This window comes from Ammodytes marinus (genome assembly GCF_949987685.1).
Source record: "Ammodytes marinus genome assembly, chromosome: 22".
NCBI classification, from domain to species: domain Eukaryota; kingdom Metazoa; phylum Chordata; class Actinopteri; order Uranoscopiformes; family Ammodytidae; genus Ammodytes; species Ammodytes marinus.
Window position 1 is genome coordinate 15403652 of NC_137226.1, and position 17472 is coordinate 15421123.

General features: G+C 46.0%; 1 protein-coding gene across 1 annotated transcript in view; it reads right to left on the reverse strand.

Annotated features, from left to right (window-relative positions):
• sox5 (SRY-box transcription factor 5) overlaps window positions 1-17472 on the reverse strand; it is a gene marked incomplete at its 3' end in the record, with an annotated part of 86586 nt that overhangs the window by 31160 nt on the left and 37954 nt on the right. Inside the window, exons 4-6 of the mRNA XM_080051425.1 lie at window positions 13290-13376; window positions 8647-8819; window positions 7250-7318 (exon numbers count right to left, since the gene is read on the reverse strand). Of these exons, the coding sequence (XP_079907551.1) occupies window positions 7250-7318; window positions 8647-8819; window positions 13290-13376 (329 nt within the window). The remainder of the gene's footprint in view (window positions 1-7249; window positions 7319-8646; window positions 8820-13289; window positions 13377-17472) is intronic.

The following is a 17472-nucleotide window of genomic DNA, read 5'->3' on the forward strand; positions in this document are numbered from 1 at the left end:
GAAATACAAGCTTCCTGTTGTAAAAGTCAACCCCGTCAATGTGATAACATCATGAGGGTTATTTATTATTATTAGAACATTGGTGGAGTTGCCCTTTAAATCAAATCCCCGACAGGGTCTTTAGGCCTTTGACCTGTACTCCTAGTTGAAAGGCACTTTGCTCGCCCCTTAACAAACTTGTTTCCCTCCCTCTTCCTTCCCCTGTCTGTCTTATTTTGCCAAGAGGGCAGAGAGGTAATAGCTGAATAGGATAATGGGCATGCAGGTAAAAGCTGTTTGATGTGGAAAATTGATCTGGAATAGATGAAAATGGCTGAAAATGGCTGGAAATGGCTGGTGCATGGTGGTGACGCTACGAAACAATCAGGTAATGTCTCAGTGATATGGACACTTTAAGTGATAAGTGCTTGAGACAGGTAAATAGAGAGAGAGAGAGAGAGAGAGAGAGAGAAAGAGAGAGAGAGAGAGAGAGAGAGAGAGAGAGAGAGGCTGTCCCTCATTGCTATAGTACAGCGCTACCAGCTTTTCCTGCCTGTGTGTGTGTATGCTCAAGTCTCCCTGGGCAAATACATGCTCTTGTACTGTAAATACCTATTCGTGTCTGTCTGTGTGTGTGTGTGTGTGTGTCCGTCCTCCCGTGTGTGTCGGCATTCGGCAGCCAGCAGCAGCAGCAGCACTGTAATCAAACTATCACGGGCGCACGGGGGACTAGCGCTCTCTTCAAGCGGCTCCTGTTTGCCCCCCCCCCCCACCCCCTCTTACACCAAAAACAATAATTACTCCACCATTTTGGTAAACCATAAACCGCCCGCCCGCCTGCGCCGTGCGATCAGAAGGGAGAGGCGTTCCAGCGTACCGCTCGGACATGGCCCCCCGCGGGGACGAATCACAGACAGAACAGTTCCGCTTTGCCTTTCAGGCCTAATTGGACATATGCTGGAGTGGGAGCTGGCTACCAATGCTGCAATGTACCATGGGGGAAGAGAGGAGTAGAGGAGAGGAGAGGATAGAAGAGGAGAGGAAAGGAGTCTGTGGCAGCTGTAATACATACATACTGTACATAGAGACTGGCACATATACCGTTTGTCTGTGTGTGTGCGCACACAAGGCTTTGCTGCTTTCTTTCATCGCAAATGAAAATCAAAATGAATTCTAAGAGTGTCTTCTCCTCTCTAGCTCTTCTTCTCTCTTAACAAGGAGCCCTCCATACAATAGGAAGACATTAATCTGCCTACTACAGAACTGTTGCACAATACATAAGTAAGTCACAATGGGGATAAGAAGATCAAGCAACAGAAGAAAAAAATGAATGGCAAGAGAAATAGAATCACACAAAAGAATTAGAGATAAAAAACAAGTGCATTAGAGAATGGCTTAGCAGTGGATCATTTTCTCCCATATATTGCTATTGTTATAGTAGAAGTTGGATATGGAACAGCTGTTGAGTAGCCCCGCCCCCCTCCCCCCCATAGCCTATAGTACAGCCACTGGCATACCCCCACACTGACCTCCAGAGGGGAAATGCACACAAACACGCGCATATGAGGCAGAAAACATGCGCCAGGGCAAGTGGAGCGGAACAGGGAGAAACAAGGGACTCCACGAATCTCTGTCTGAATTGTATGTGTGTGTGTGTGTGTGTGTGTGTGTGTGTGTAGGGGGGGGGGGTTGACCACGAGCTGTCCATATGATTATTGAAGTGGATGAGCCTCTCTCATCATGGGAGCATTCCTTTCCATTTACATTCCTCTACCAACCATCTCCAAAATGACTTAATCTGATATTTCTCCTAACATTGGCCATGCAATAACGCAATGCCTCAAAGTAGATAATGAGCTCTGTGTGTGTTAGCCATGTGATCAGTGTAAAACTTTGAAAAAAACAAGTGAAAAAGAGAGCTCTTCCCAATCTGAGTATAAGAATCACAGACAAAGAGATGCATTGACTCAAGGAGGAGGAAAGATAAACTTGCGAGTGGGAAAGTGAGCACGAGCGAGGGCCAGATCTATCAGACAATCTCCACATCCCACATAAAGGAAAAGGCACATCTGAAAACAGCAGGCGCTTTGGGGAATAACGCACTCCGCAGCTTCTCTCTTTCACATCAGGCCCAAAGCGAACATGAAAACCTACAACACACACACAGACTAAAAACATCACACTGATGCAGCTACTGTGGGACTGAAGACGTGGAGAATAAGGGCCCTGGCTATTTACTGTATCTACAAGCTCCTTCTCTCCTACCACATCCAAAACAGAAACCTGAAACAAACAGAACTGTATCCTCTAATCAGTGATAAATGTATGCAAAACAAACAGAACATGCTAAAAGGAAGAAGAACTTCGTGCATATGAGGAAAACGTGAGAAAGTTTTTCCTGAGAACTTTCACAAGGGGGCAAAGAGGACGGAAAGTAAGAGAGAAGTTGACAAGGAACGTCTGAGGAAATAAACAGCAGATAGACGGAACAGAATGAACGAAAGAGGGAGAAAGAGAAGGAGAGATGGAGAGAGGGGAGCAAGAGTCGGATAATTGGCAGCGAGTGGAGGCTGCGTTCACCACGCGCCAGGCGGCACAGCTTGAACTTAAAGCGCCGCTGCGGCATAATGAAGATGTGGCCGCTAATTAACATATGGGGTGCGAAACAGGTTGGTTGGCACGCGGCGCGCTAAAAACTCCAAGGTAAAGTTATTATTGGGGAGTAATTAGCTCTATGAAGTTAATGCGCCGAACAATAGCTGCCAGCGCCGCACAATATGGCTCGCATCTGAGCGCGCGAGAAAAAAAATAGCCCCCGCTAAAGTGCGAGTCCCACAGCTAAAATCTGTTGCCGACCATATGCTCCGGCAATTAATGCAAGGCCTGGATGACCTATTGCTAAAGAAGGGACGTGCGAGCAACAGAACCAATAATTAATTTAGAGAGAGAGAAAAAGAGAGAGCGATACACAGAGAAAGAGAGATAGCTGGATGTAATATTAGTCCATTAACTTTTTATGGACAGCCTGCTGTGAATGTAGGGGCATGGTTCATCTCGCACACACACACACACACACACACACACACACACACACACACACACACACACACACACACACACACACACACACACACACACACACACACACACACACACACACACACACACACACACACACACACACACACACACACACACACACACACACACACACACACACACACACACACACACAGGTGTATGTGTGGGTGCATTAGAGAGTGGGCATGCATGTGGGAGTGTGTGGGTTTCAGAGGGAACGGCTGCTTGGTTGTGGTCCAGTTTTTCAGTGTTTCACGTCGACACACACACACACACACACACACACAGTGTGTAAGGAAAACACAAATTACACTGGTTGCAGTGTAATGGGAGTGATTAAACAATTACACAGGCAATTGGGTTAGCCGCTCCTATGCACAGAGTACAGAGGTGCTGGTGTTTTGTGTGCCCGCATGTATGCCGTATAGAGTAGCCTATGTGTTCTCAAATAAATGAGAAGCACAGTTTTTTGTATGGTGTTCCTGGGTTTTGTTTTTCCTATGTTCCTCCCACGGACTGAAATAATATTTGACGTGGACAGAGGCTGCGTTTGTGACTGCATCAGGTATAAACCTCTGAGGGTGTGTGTGTGTGTGTGTGTGTGTGTGATTGAGTTACCAATGTAGGTTAACCCTAATAGAGAGCTTGTTAGCCACTGTCGCCGTCACGTCTGGCCTCTCTTAAACTAGTCAAAGCATCAGGTGGCTTTACTAATTTAGTGAATCTTTCTAACATTTATTTCTTCTCTGTCTGCTTTGCTGTCTCCCACCTATAGCAGCGCTGCTACCTGATGAGATGAAAGACAGCCAACAGAGGTAGTGTGGTAGATGCACACTGGACTGTGTGTGTGTTTGTGTGTCTTGGTTGAGTGAGTTTTGATTCATTAGGCAGGGCGCACTCGTGTCCCCTCATCCCTGTGTTTTCGATACACAGCGTGAGTGTGTGTGCCGTGTGTGTCTGTTCTGTGAAACTGTGTGTGTGTCTACTCTGTCTGTTCTGTGAAAATGTGTGTGTGTGTTCCTCAAGGTAAGCCCTGAGCCGCTCGGCAGGTGAGCTTCTTTCATCCCTGTTGCGCTCTCCCGGCGCGGCAGCGACAGTCGTCCCCAGCAACACCGGAGGGAGCCTCGCAGACAAGTCGTTTAATTAGAATGAGAGAAGAACGAGAGGTAAAGCAAAGAGAAGAGTGAGGAAATGTGCTCACCCCTTTGAGCTTAACAAGAAGGCCCCTAGCAGGGGGTAAACTTGTGTGTGTGTGTTTTTTTTGTGTGTCTGCATGTCTTTGTGAGCACACACATGTTCTTGTTTTGTAATTCGTCAAAGAGCAAGTTGAGTTATACCCTCAGTGAGCTAGAGAAGGTATTATTTCTGATGCTTCTTTTCCCTTAGGGGATGGGTTTGGGTTCAGGATATTTGGGTTTAGGTTTCAGATGGAAATATGGATTATATTGGCTGTGTTACAGTTAAAGATAATTCAGGGTCAAGACTTGTATTAAGGGGTTAAGATTACAGGTTTACAAGTTAGGATAAAGGCTAGCATTAAATTTGAACACTGGGCTTGGACTGGCCAACAGATCTAAGGAGTTAAACTAGGATAAAAATAAAAATCTCCCCTCAAACAGTAAAACAATGTGAATGTGTGTTATTATGTGTGTGGGGGGACAAAATGAATGGAGCATAATTGATGCTAATTCATGGATAATTCCAGGTAGAATCAATTAGTGAGAGCCAGGCAGCAGCCAAACACTGACTTTTGAACACTAATGAATGGTGTGTGTATGTGTGTGTGTGTGTGTGAGCATGTGTGTCCTGTTCATGCCGCATGTCATTAGCTCTTGCTGCCGTTATGCCTGCCTCCGTAAATGACCTCGCTTGTTTGTCAGCGCGCACCGCACAGACCCGCTCGGCGAGTGTGCCGTTGGCCTAAATAGTGGACGCTAACACACGCACATCGCTAGCTCGTTTTGGGTTTCAGTGTGAGAAAAAAAAAATTAGGAAACCGGACGCGAGGACAATAAATAATTTGTCCTCCTTTCATGAGGGATGTGTGTCACTCTACTCTCTTTTTCATGAGCTTGATTATTCGTTTCATTTCATCACCTCTTCCAAGTGGACGCTTGAAAGCATTCTTCACAGGCCTTTGGGGGGTTTGGCCTAACAAAGCCAAGGACGCAGACACACACACACACACACACACACACACACACACACCCACACACACACACACACACACACACACACACACACCATTACACACACACACACACGAAGGGACAGCTGAACTCAGCCTCGTTAGGGGGAAATGCAATCACAAGGGGCTTATCATACAGACACAAAACACACAGGCACACACACAAACACACTGAACCTGGTGCCCTCTCTCTGGCAGGCCATTGTATTGTGGGATTGTGCGGACAATCTCTTCATGAATGATTAAGCAGTGTATTTCTCGACCAAGTCTTTGATGATGAGTGTGTGTTTGATCATCAGGGGGCGAGTGTGCGGCGTTCCCCGTGACTGCTTTCGATACGCGTGCGCGAGCGAAGGCCAATATTTTTGTGATGTTGTCCGTGTGTTTGTGCGCACTTTGATGTGTGCGACATACGTGAATGCGTGCGCATGTTGTTTTTTTCCTTCTTCTTCTTGCGCTCCTGTGATGAGCCCCTGTTGATTGTGTCCCTCTCTTAACGAGGCTGCCTACAGCTGCCCTGTGCTTGTGAGAAACTATTGTTGGGCCGGCTCAATGGAGAGACGCTTGTTTGGGAAAAGGTTGCAAAGTCATGGGAAAAGAGAGCTTTGTCTCGGCGGGGTCGTGAGGGAGTGAATCATGAGCGGACGTGTTTATAGCTTAACACACACAGCTGCGGTAGACACACACACACACACACACACACACACAAGCGCACATATGCACAGATGAAGAAATGGCCGCTCGAGAATGCACAGAGAAATCCTCAGAAACAAACATGTGCTCTCTTTTTTTTTGTCAAAGACACAAAAAACGAACAATTCAGAATTTAGCTCGCACAAAGCAAATAAACACAGCTGCTTTGCGCAGAATCGCGGACACACGTCCCACACACATGCTATCACAAGGTCTCTTATCACACAAACTGTGTATGGCTAACCTCTCGGGGGGAAAGGGAATGTGTGTGTGAATGTGTGTGAATGTGTGTGTGTGTGTGTGTGTGTGTGTTCCCTCTTGGACAGGGTGTCTCTTTATGATACAAAGCTCGGCTTTCTCAGCTCAAAATTCAGTGTCATCTGCTTTTACAAAGGCCTGGGCTATTCCTTCCAAGCCACCTGGACCAACATAGAGGCTCCAGTGTTGCACCCAAAAGGACAATACTTCCATTTTTAAGTGTTACATATATACCCACCCATTTCTTCTCTGGGGCTCAAGACACAGACTCTACATTCAAAGGCAATCTTAGTTGATTTACTTGGTGCGGATTGTTCTCTTTGTCTACATAAGGTTATTCACTTCTGTCTGCATTCTGGAAGTCTTCCAAAGATGTATTGCCTTGAAACTACACCAAATGTGTGCGCCAAACAGCTAAAAATGGCCCAATTCTATGCAGTTTAAAATACGCTAACTTTGGTGAGACTATTGCAGTTATTTCTACTGACTGCAGTGTACAGAAGACCTAGTCTGAATTTGTACAACATTGTCGGGCTTGGCCGAGCCAGTCTGATGCTCCATCTCTGAAAACACCTTCCCAATCACTCAAAGAAACAATGGAATACACATCAAAAAGGTGCAATTCACCAACAGTTTGACGCAAAAACTTTGATCTATATTATAAAGACTTAAAAAGTACATACTGCACTATAGTTAGCGTCTTACTTCTGATTTTTCAAAACAGACTGACCCCTTTTTAGTGATTACACGGGTTGTGTGTGTGTGTGTGTGTGTGTGTGTGTGTATGTGTGTGTGTGTGCGTGTGCATGTGTGTGTGTGTGTGATGGAGGAGGAGGGGCTATTATAAGTCAACGCTGATTCAGGCTCCAAATGCTGATGGCTGAGCAAAGAAAAAGCTTCAACAATCACAATCACAGAATTGCCTTTGTGGGCCATACAAGCACACATCAAGACACATTCACACCAACACTTTGAAAGATACATACACATGACTAGTACACACATGGATGGACACTCACACACACAAGCACACACACAAAATGGCCTCACCTGGATTTGTTGCTGCAGGAGGTTGATTTTGTGTTGCTGCTGCAGAAGCTGCTGCTGTTGCCGGGCAATCTGAGGACGGGGCCACACAACACATTATTACAATGTTCTGTATATGCAGTATGTGCGTGTGTGTGTGTGTGTGTGTGAGTGTGTGTGCAGGGCCTATGGGAGATGCGACACATCTGCAGGTCTCGGAGGCCCCAGTTGCACGACAGAGGGTCGATGCCCTGCTATGAAATATTGAATAGCCCATCTCATCTGGGCCCCGCTCACTGCCAACTGGACAACAGTGTCACACACTTACTGACATCAACACACACTTTTACACAGTCTATATGTAGAGAATGATCGAGAGTTTTTTTATAGGGAAAGAAATCACTGGATGTGAAAGTTGGGCTTCTGAAAACATATTTTTTTAATCACTTTACCACTTTTACTTGCACCGGTAACTTTTGTTGACAGGAATATTTACCTCTGTTTTAGAGCCTGCCTTTCTTTTGCATTCAGTCTTCCTTGTCATGCATGACAGCCAACATTATATTTCTAAAAATTCAATTAAGTTCTGAACAGAAACTCTCCAGTGGCTCATAGGGAGGAATGGAAACACAGGAATACAGTATCTACGTGCAGTACATTCACGGAAAGCCAGGGGCACTGTAAGGCATTGTGTTTGTCACACTTGAATTGTCCTTACAGCTGTGTGAATATGTTTCTGTGTGTGTGTGTGTGTGTGTGTGTGTGTGTGTGTGTGTGTGTGTGTGTGTGTGTGTGTGTGTGTGTGTGTGTGTGTGTGTGTGTGTGTGTGTGTGTGTGTGTGTGTGTGTGAGTGTGTGTATGTTGGTCTTTTTATGAGCCCAAGCTTTTCCAGAAGCTAAAAAGCACAACAAAGAGGGAAACCCTTCTCTATGCAAATACCTGGCAGACTCAGGTCTGGGAGCTTGGACTGTGCGTGTGTGTATGTGTGCGTGCGTATACGTCTCCACCACATCCGCTCCGACACTACATACCCTCAGCTCATTCCTGTGCAATGCCTCTGTGTTTAAGCTGCCAAAGGCGCGTGTCTTGTGTTGTGTTAACACTATAAAGTATGAAATATGTGTTTGTGTTTTTTTGTTGTTGTGTGAATTCCAAATCAGCATCAAATCACGTGAGTTAACTGACCAGACAGAATACATGTACAGTAGCCTGAAGTCTATATTCTAAATCATGAATCAAGATGTACACAGATGGGGGAAAGAATCTTGAAAAGTGCTGAACTATATATTTGGAGATTAAATTTTTTTTGAACAACCAAAGCCAGACCAAATGACTTGTTAGGATGTCTTTTTCTTTTGCATTGTGGTCAAACAGTATATATACAGCCTTCCTATGCATTGTGCTCATGTGTGTAGGCCTACCTGGTCCTGCTGCTGCTTTGCCAGCTCCATCTGCTGCCTCTGCTTCTCCATCTGCGAGGCGGCCAGCTTCTTCTGGTCCTCGTGGGCCGCCAGGAGCTGCTCCCTCAGGTTGCTCAGCTGGCCTATCATGCCCATCAACTGACGCTCCTTCTCCGCCAGGCTGTCTGGGGTACCTGCAAGGCAAAAAATCAGGGTTTACTACATTGTCATTTATTATCTTCTAATATACAAGACATCCCCTTACCACCATCAGTTGGTATTGTGCCTATAAATGCAGACATAATACAAAATGTGTCACTCTTTGTTGTTATTCTTTTTTCATGCCGTTCCGAAAGGCCACAAAGCATTGTGGGTTGGAGGTCAGAGGTCAGAAGAATGAAGGAGAGAGGACCAGAGAGGAGGAGGAAGGAGCAACAAAGCAGTGTGAAACTATCCACAGCTTGTTGGTCAGCCCTAATATATGACTGGTTAGGGAGGGAGGGGGGGAGGGGGGACATGTCAACGGAAGGTGCTTTTTTTTGGAAAAGTGCATATGTTTTTGAGTTGTAAAACCAGATGTTTAGACTTTTTTTTGCCGGGCACAGAGGGCCAGCCAACCAGTGATTACTCAATCCACATCACTCACTGCTCTTTATTGCCATATTGAAATAAAGAAAATAAATCTGTGGCAGTGTGCATTTGTACACACAGGAAAAAAATGGTGGCAAAACATATGTAGAAAATCATGGCGAGATTCTTATGTGTTCCACAAACAAAAATAGATCTTTAGCCAGGTTTGAAAATGTACATTGAAATCTAGAAGTGAATGCCCAAAATGTATTTGATTGGCGCTGAATAGTGGGTAAATTTGGAGTTTGTAGCTATAGAGCTACACTTTGTGAATATATGTGTGTGTGTGTGTGTGTGTGTGTGTGTGTGTGTGTGTGTGTGAAAGAAGGAAGAAAAAAGAGAGTAAAGGAGAGGGAGAGTGTGTCTGGTCTGTGTTTACCCTGCAGTCAGCCAACCTCCTGCTCACATTTAGCATGGCCTGATCTTTGACCTCTCAGATCCTGACATACCGGCTCCATTACTCGCATACACACACACACACACACACACACACACACACACACACACACACACACACACACACACACACACAATTACGCGTACACATACACACTTCCACACAAGGCCTAAATCATTCAACAGGATGTAGTTAGAGAGAGGCACAGCGAGGCACAATCAGCGCAGAGTGTGTGCCCCCATGTCTGTTCATATGTACCAATAGTTGCCTACATGCCTTTGTTGCATGTGTGTGTGTGTGTGTGTGTGTGTGTTTATATGTGTGTCTGTGCGTGTGCATGTGTGGACTAGCACAATCCCCCATTGTTCTTCAGCTGCTACCTTAACAGGGCCACATTCCTGCGCCAGTCAAACCAGATGAGGAAGAAAGGAGAGAGGGAAAAGAGAGAGGGAGAAAGAGAGGGAGACCGGGAAGAAAAGAAAGAAAGAAAGAAAGACACAACAGGGAATGAAAAGGGGGAGTCGGAAGAAGAAGGGATGGAGGCGAGAGAGGGAGAGGAACCCCGGTTTGCTGACCTGCCCTTTGACCGTTCGGGAAGGTGAGAGGCATCCATTTGTCCTCCTTGTTGCTAGCCTCTGCCCCTCGCCACACATACACACACACACACACACACACACACACACACACACACACACACACACACACACCCCCCCGCCTCCACTGCCCACCGACACCCCTACCCCTCCTCCTCCTCCCTCACTTCCCCCTGCACTCCATCCATCCGCCAACAATGAACAATAAAGGCAACTGTCGGGAGCACTGGCCACTGGAAAAATAAACACGCCGCTGTCCTAACGCACAGACCCACCTTTGTAGAGCCAGAAATGTGTGTATGTGTGTGTGTGTGTGTGTGTAGCCAAAGCTGACCAGGACAAGAAGGGGCCTTGTGTTAAAAACGTTAGTCTGTTCAAATGGGGGGTGAAGGGATTTGGGAGGAAGGGGGCGAAAAAAAAAAGGTAAGGGGGGGTTGCAAAGGTGAAACGATGGATCAAAGCAGTCTTTCTCGTATGGGTTAACCCCCCCTCTCACCTTAAGACACACACACACATACACACACACACATACATTCACGTGCACCAATGCAAACACAGTCAAAATTGGGCCACTTCTGTGCAAAAAAAACGTGCATACTTTGAGGTGGACATTCCTTTAACCAGCAGCCTGCCCTGGATAGTTAGGTGTGTCAAGACGAAAGACAAACCGGTCTATTCTTCTTACCCTTTGCAAGCTGTTCTCAATCCCCCCTCTCAGCTGTGGATCTTTCATCAGTAAACTAGTAGTATTTGCACAAGCAGAAAAATCCAAGAAAAGAACACTATTTCCTAACTGAGACTGAGTTTACTCTCTCTCCCTCCCCATTCACACTTTCAGAATTTTCCGCGGTCGCCACTATAAATCAGCACTCGCATCTGCTCGTTTCCTCGGGGCAGGTGGATCGATAACTGGTTTCCTCCATCGCTTTTACACACACACACGTCCTTAGGCATATAGCTGCGGCCCGCGCTAAGTTAAAAGCCCACCGAACCGACACAGACTCTCTCCTCTCTTGCACACACACCGTAATTAACCAATTTGTAACAATGTAATACATGTCACAACGTACACGGTGCTAATTAATGACCCAGGCTTTATTGATAACCCCGCCCCCTCCCAGAGAATGATGTGAGAGGGTATGGGGAAAGAGAGAAGACTGTGGAGGACAAGAATGCAAGGAGGGATAGACAGAAAAAAAAGCTGTCTGGCAGTTAAAAGAAGTACACTAAGAAGGATATTTATAGAGATAGGATAACGCAATTATTGTAAATAATCGTATTAAGGTTTGATTAAAGCACTTAGTACATGGTCGGCGGTAACCTGATTTCTCCACTAACTCAAGTGTATTTGATTTGTAGCCTGAAGACATTCTATTAACTATTACTGTTTTTATTGCTTTCCACATAGATTATTCACAGCTGTCTTACTTGCGGGGCTGTTTGTGCAGCAGATTTGATGTTAATGACACTATACTTTGGAGATATTTTTTCTAGTGCTATGAGTTCCATACTTGTCAGTGTGTGTGTGTGTGTGTGTGTGTTCTGCTATGTGAATCCACATGGGGCCTTTTACCAATGTTGCTGCTCAATAAGGCCGCGGTTGCTCAAAATCACTTTGTTCCCCCACAAAAAGCTCTTCAATGGAACTCGATGGGGGAAAAAAAAGTCAAGGGATGCACTGACAAATGAGAACACACACAGACACATATATATACACACACACACGCGCGCACACAAACCATTAACGCAAACCGGTGTACGAACGCTTGACTTTTCATATATTATATACTCTGCTGCTTTCATCACAATCATAGGCACAAGTTCACACATTAGAGATGCACATTGTTATGTAAGCACTGTCTAAGACACTCTCACACAGACTTAACTGTCAATGACACACACACAAATGTGCTCACACACACACACACTCACACTCCTGATATTTCTCCCCAGCTGTTGGTGTGTGTGTGGAGCGCGAAGCGGGGCGCCCCCTACACAGAAATGTCAGCGCGGCAGGGAGCTGGGAAAAAGAGGGGTTTGATCAATGGACCCCCCCCCCTCTCCCTCTCTCTCTCTCCACGACCACGCAGCTATGCCAGGCTCTTTGATTACATATTGCTTTGCCTCCTAATGAAGCTCAATTACTGGAAGGAAAACGACAGCTTCACCATGGAGTTATACAGGGAAATAATAGTCAAGACTCTCTTCCACCTCTCTCTCTCTCTCTCTCTCTCTCTCTCTTTCTGTAATTTTTTCTCCGTTTGATTCTTGCTCCTGCTTACTCTCTTGTTCTAGCGCTTTAAGATAGTGTTGTAGTGGATAGAATGGGTTGATTAACACTGAGATTAACACAGAGCTTGACGGACTAGCAGAGAGACGTCATTGACTTTTTGACACGCCGTGGCTCAAAGCATGGGGCCAGCTCAGCTCGGTTCGGTTCGGTTCAGTTCAGGGCGCCTCAGTTCATCTGAGTTGAGTTTCAAATGAATTCAGTCAATTCACTTGAGTTTATTGTAGTTCCAGTGAACCTTGAACCAAAGGCCTCCTTGTCCCCCTAGGATTTCCACTCCGTATTAACTGACAGGCTATTGGCCCCCCCTCCGTCACTGCCATGTCTTACAAAGGCATTCCAGTTATTGTTATTTTCAGGAGAAGTTCAGCTGAAATGCCATTCACTGGAGTGTGACTGGTTGGTACACATGATGTAGGATAGCATGCAGAAGGATTTTTAAGCACTCTTTTGTTTTTTTAACCCCTATTTAGGCTTTCAACACACATCAATTCTTTCTGAGCATTCATACTATTAAACCGGCTTATATTGAATCTGTACCATAAAGAATCATGTTGCATTAGTTGCTAGCAGCCTGTCTACAAAACCACATTGCTTTATTCTGTTTTTCTTTTTGTAGGATTTGTAAGGTAGATTTCTGAATGTTTATTCCCCAGTGGACATCGGAGGTGCATCAAATCAAGTTCAATGAGTTAATGTAACTCCTTCAAGAGCTAAAGTTTAGTTCTGTCTTTTATTTTTAGTTGTACCATACCTTTAATTTCACCGATGTGCCCTGAGCCCATGGCCAAAAGTTTATCCTTCCAGTCCTTTGACAACAGCCTCTCAATGCTGGGGGCCTCTGTTCAAGAGAGGAAGGGGGGGGGGGGAAGAGGGGCGGAGGAGAGAGAAAGAGAGAGAGAGAGAGAGACGGATTCAGTCGGCTGGCCAACATGACAATAAAGCTCATTTAAAGTCCATTTGCTGTAATAAAGGCAGCGGCGGCTCAGCCTAATGGTCGCATCAGCAGGAGAGAGAGAGAGGGAGAGCAAGGTGGAAAGAGAGAAGCTGGTAATCGAAAGAGAGGAAATCTGGAGGACAAAAACAAGTGAGCAAAAAGGGAAAAGAGCGAGGGAGCGAGAGAGAGACAAGTGGAGGAGAGAAAGAGAGAGGCTTTCTCCCTCTCACCTGCTGCTAGAGAATCATTAGCCCTGTGGGCCCTGAGACAAAGAGGGCCTTAATGCACCCGCCACAATGGACACATTATCAGCTAGCGCTTTGTTTTCAACACACTCTCCACACACACCCTTACGCACACACACACACACACACCCATACATGCACGCACACCCGCAGAAAATCACTAATTACAATCCTAACTATGGTCACACTCACACATAGATATGCGAACAGCACACACATACACACACACACACACACACACACACACACACACACACACACACACACACACACACACACACACACACTCACAGTGGGGGAAATGGAAATGTCACTCAAGAGAGCACACACATGCAGAGATTCGAGCCTAAATGCATGCACATGTATGCACTCAGCTATCATTCACACACACACACACACACACACACACACACACACACACACACACACACACACACACACACACACACACACACACACAAGCCATCAACCCAGTCACCCTGTTGTCACCCTATTGACAAGAACAAAGGGAAATGAGGGAAATGATCAGACAAAGGACGACTAAAAGTGTGAAGCAAAAGGGTGACAATGATAGACAGAGAGAGAGAGAGAGAGAGAGAGAGAGAGAGAGAGAGAGAGAGAGAGAGATAGAGTTCTCTATTTACTTGGAGCCATCTGCACTTTGGATGCGAGGCCTTGCTAAGGAAAGAGGTATTACACTTTGAGTGGGGAGATTAACCCTATCAGCCAACGTCAACACACACACACACACACACACACACACACACACACACACACTTAATGCACAGACACCCTAAAAACACACAGGCATGCACATCCACTCGAATGAGCTCATGTACTGTAAAGCTGCACACAGATATACACACGCTGGCAAATTCTGACAGCGGGCGAAAAAGTTTGTTGGCGTCCGGATTACATTTTTTTACCCTCCCATAATGACAAGACTGATTTAAGAAAAAAAAGTATTAATCTTAGTGGTACGAGACAGCTTGCCTTCACAAACAAACACTCACATACACACGGATGAGAGAGATGTCCAGTGTGTTGAGCTGAACAGCTTAGTGCTTTTTCATACGCACACACACATACGCAACACACACACACACACACACACACACACACACACACACACACACACACACACACACAAATACACACATCAAACCAAAGTCCTTTTCCACCCATCCACCAAACACAAAAAAATCTCTTATTTTCCTAAACTTTCTCTTTTTCCTCATCCATCTATTTTTTCTGTCTGTGTTGGAGTACGGGGAGAGGAGGATGAAAAACCACCTGGAGATTTTCAGGATTTACAGTGACACACAAACAAGGACGCACGTGACAGTCAGACACACACAGAGCACTGAGGCATGTCCTGCATAATACTGTACCTCACTTTATGCTTGAGTGTCAGTGTAAGTGTTTGTGTGTGTGTGTGTGTGTGTGTGTGTGCCTGCAGCCTCCCCAGAGGCCTGAATCAGGTCCTTTCCTCTGGCTTCAAGACCGGAGCATTCACGCTCCGTTGATTGCACTGGGCACACTCACAGACACACACACACACACAGCGAAAGATCAATGCTGAACTTCAATGCAGTTCACCTCTCTCTCTCTCTCTCTCACTCACTCACTCACTCACTCACTCACTCACTCACTCACTCACTCACTCACTCACTCACTCACTCACTCACTCACTCACTCACTCACTCACTCACTCACTCACTCACTCACTCACTCACGCCTTTTCAAAATCCCTCCCAAAAGTCCTTAGACTCTGACTGGTCTGTCCTTGTGTTTTCCCGACGCTGCCACTCCAGTCAGTTAGTCAGCAAACTGCATCCCCTGATGTGCCCCGGTGTTTTCCTGTACATAGCCACCGTACATGGCCACTAGGGAATAGGTTAGCAGTGGCATGCAAGTAGGGAGGAGGAGCAGAAGAAACGGAGCTAGACGACGGAGAATTTGTTGCGAAAAACAAGGAAGAAAGAGTGTGTGTGTGTCCCCCCCTCCCCTTGACAGCTGTCTCACCATCACCCCAACAGGTGCTATTAGCCCCTGGCAGCTCCCCCCCCCTCTCTCTCCCCCTCTTCCTCTCAGTCTCTCACTCTCATCCCTCGCTCCGGCCCCCCTCTCCCCTCAACAATGACAGAGGCTTTTAAGCCAAAGAGCTTTGACAAGTGAGAGGGAACAACAAATGGCAGTGTCGCCTGTTCTCTTTCCATTGCACTCTCTCTCTCTCTCTCTCTCTCTCTCTCTCTCTCTGTCTCCATCTCCTAGTTATTATTTTTATTTATTAACAGGGGCTGCAGTCATTGTCCCCAGTGACAGGGCCGGGGCCACTTTAACTATTAATAAAAAAGCCAGGAGGCTCTTCCATTGTGCGGCGGATGGCAAAATGGGAGGAAATGGGCAGGAGGAAAAAGAGAGAGAGAGGAGAAGAGAAGAGGGTAAAAGAGAAGAGAGAGAGAGGAGAAGAGAAGAGGGTAAAAGAGAAGAGAGAGAGAGAGAGGAAGAGATGGCGTGCTGTAGCTTTTAGCGAGATGTTGATTGATGTGGCGAACACTAGGAGAAAGGTACCCGCGCTGTCACCCTTGATAAACTGCAAACACACACACACACACACACACACACACACACACACACACGTGTTTGGATCTCACCAAAACATAGATATAGTAAATCTTTATATGAGAACATGAAATACCACCATTACCTGGGTAACACTGCACAACAATACACCTGATTTTGTAAAATGTATTTATTTTTGTAAAATGTACTAGTTTTTCTGGAACCGTAACAAACATCCAAGCACTCCCAACTGCCAAAAATATCACATAATAAAGGAGGACAGCAACAACACTTTCCATGAATAGTCGGAGAAGCGACTCCCTGTTCTTCTGACGTATAGGATGGGTGTGCATGTATATATATATATATGTGTGTGTGAGTGTGTGTGTGTGTGTGTGTGTGTGTGTATGTGTGTTGTGTGAGGTAAACGGGTGGAGTTTGGTGCCCACGCACGGGTGTGGGCCGCATATTTGCAGGGTGGGGTGTTTGGGAGCCTAGGGCGAAGGGAGGGCTGCCTCCCCCCTTGACATAAAATGAAGGGGTAAGGAAAATGAACGGAAGAAGTGTAAGTTGCACACAGCTTTAAAGGTGTGTGTGTGTGTCTTCATGTTAACCCCTGAATTACAGGTTTATCCTTATCCCCTTTAAGTAAAAAAATCCCATATATATTCTGTATCAGCTTGTTCCAGGTCCCTATTAAAGCTTCATGATGTGTACGCTGAATGAGAAATAAAAAGCCAATATTCTAGATGTTTGGGATACGGCCCTCAGACAGTCCAGAGGGGTTAAAAAAGAAAAAAACATATATTCCCTGTTGTGACTGGTGCACAAGGCCTTGAGTCCGCGTTGTAGTATTTTCGTGCAGAAACACATTAATTCATGTGAGGGTGACGTTGCTGCCGGTCCGATCCCGCACAGCAGAAAAGGGATTCTGGGAAAAGCAGAGGGGGGAAAACGCTGACAATAACTCTGGAATCGTGGGCTATTATCTTGGCTCATTGGCTCAAACGGAGTCAAGCTGCTGCCCCGCGGCCCAGCCAAAACAACCCCGTCCACCTGCCGAGAGAGAAGCAGTGTCTGTGTGTGTGTGTGTGTGTGTGTGTGTGTGTGTGTGTGTGTGTGTGTGTGTGTGTGTGTGTTGTGTCAGTGTGTTTCCGTGTGTGTTGGAGCGAGCCCCCCATCAAGCTTTT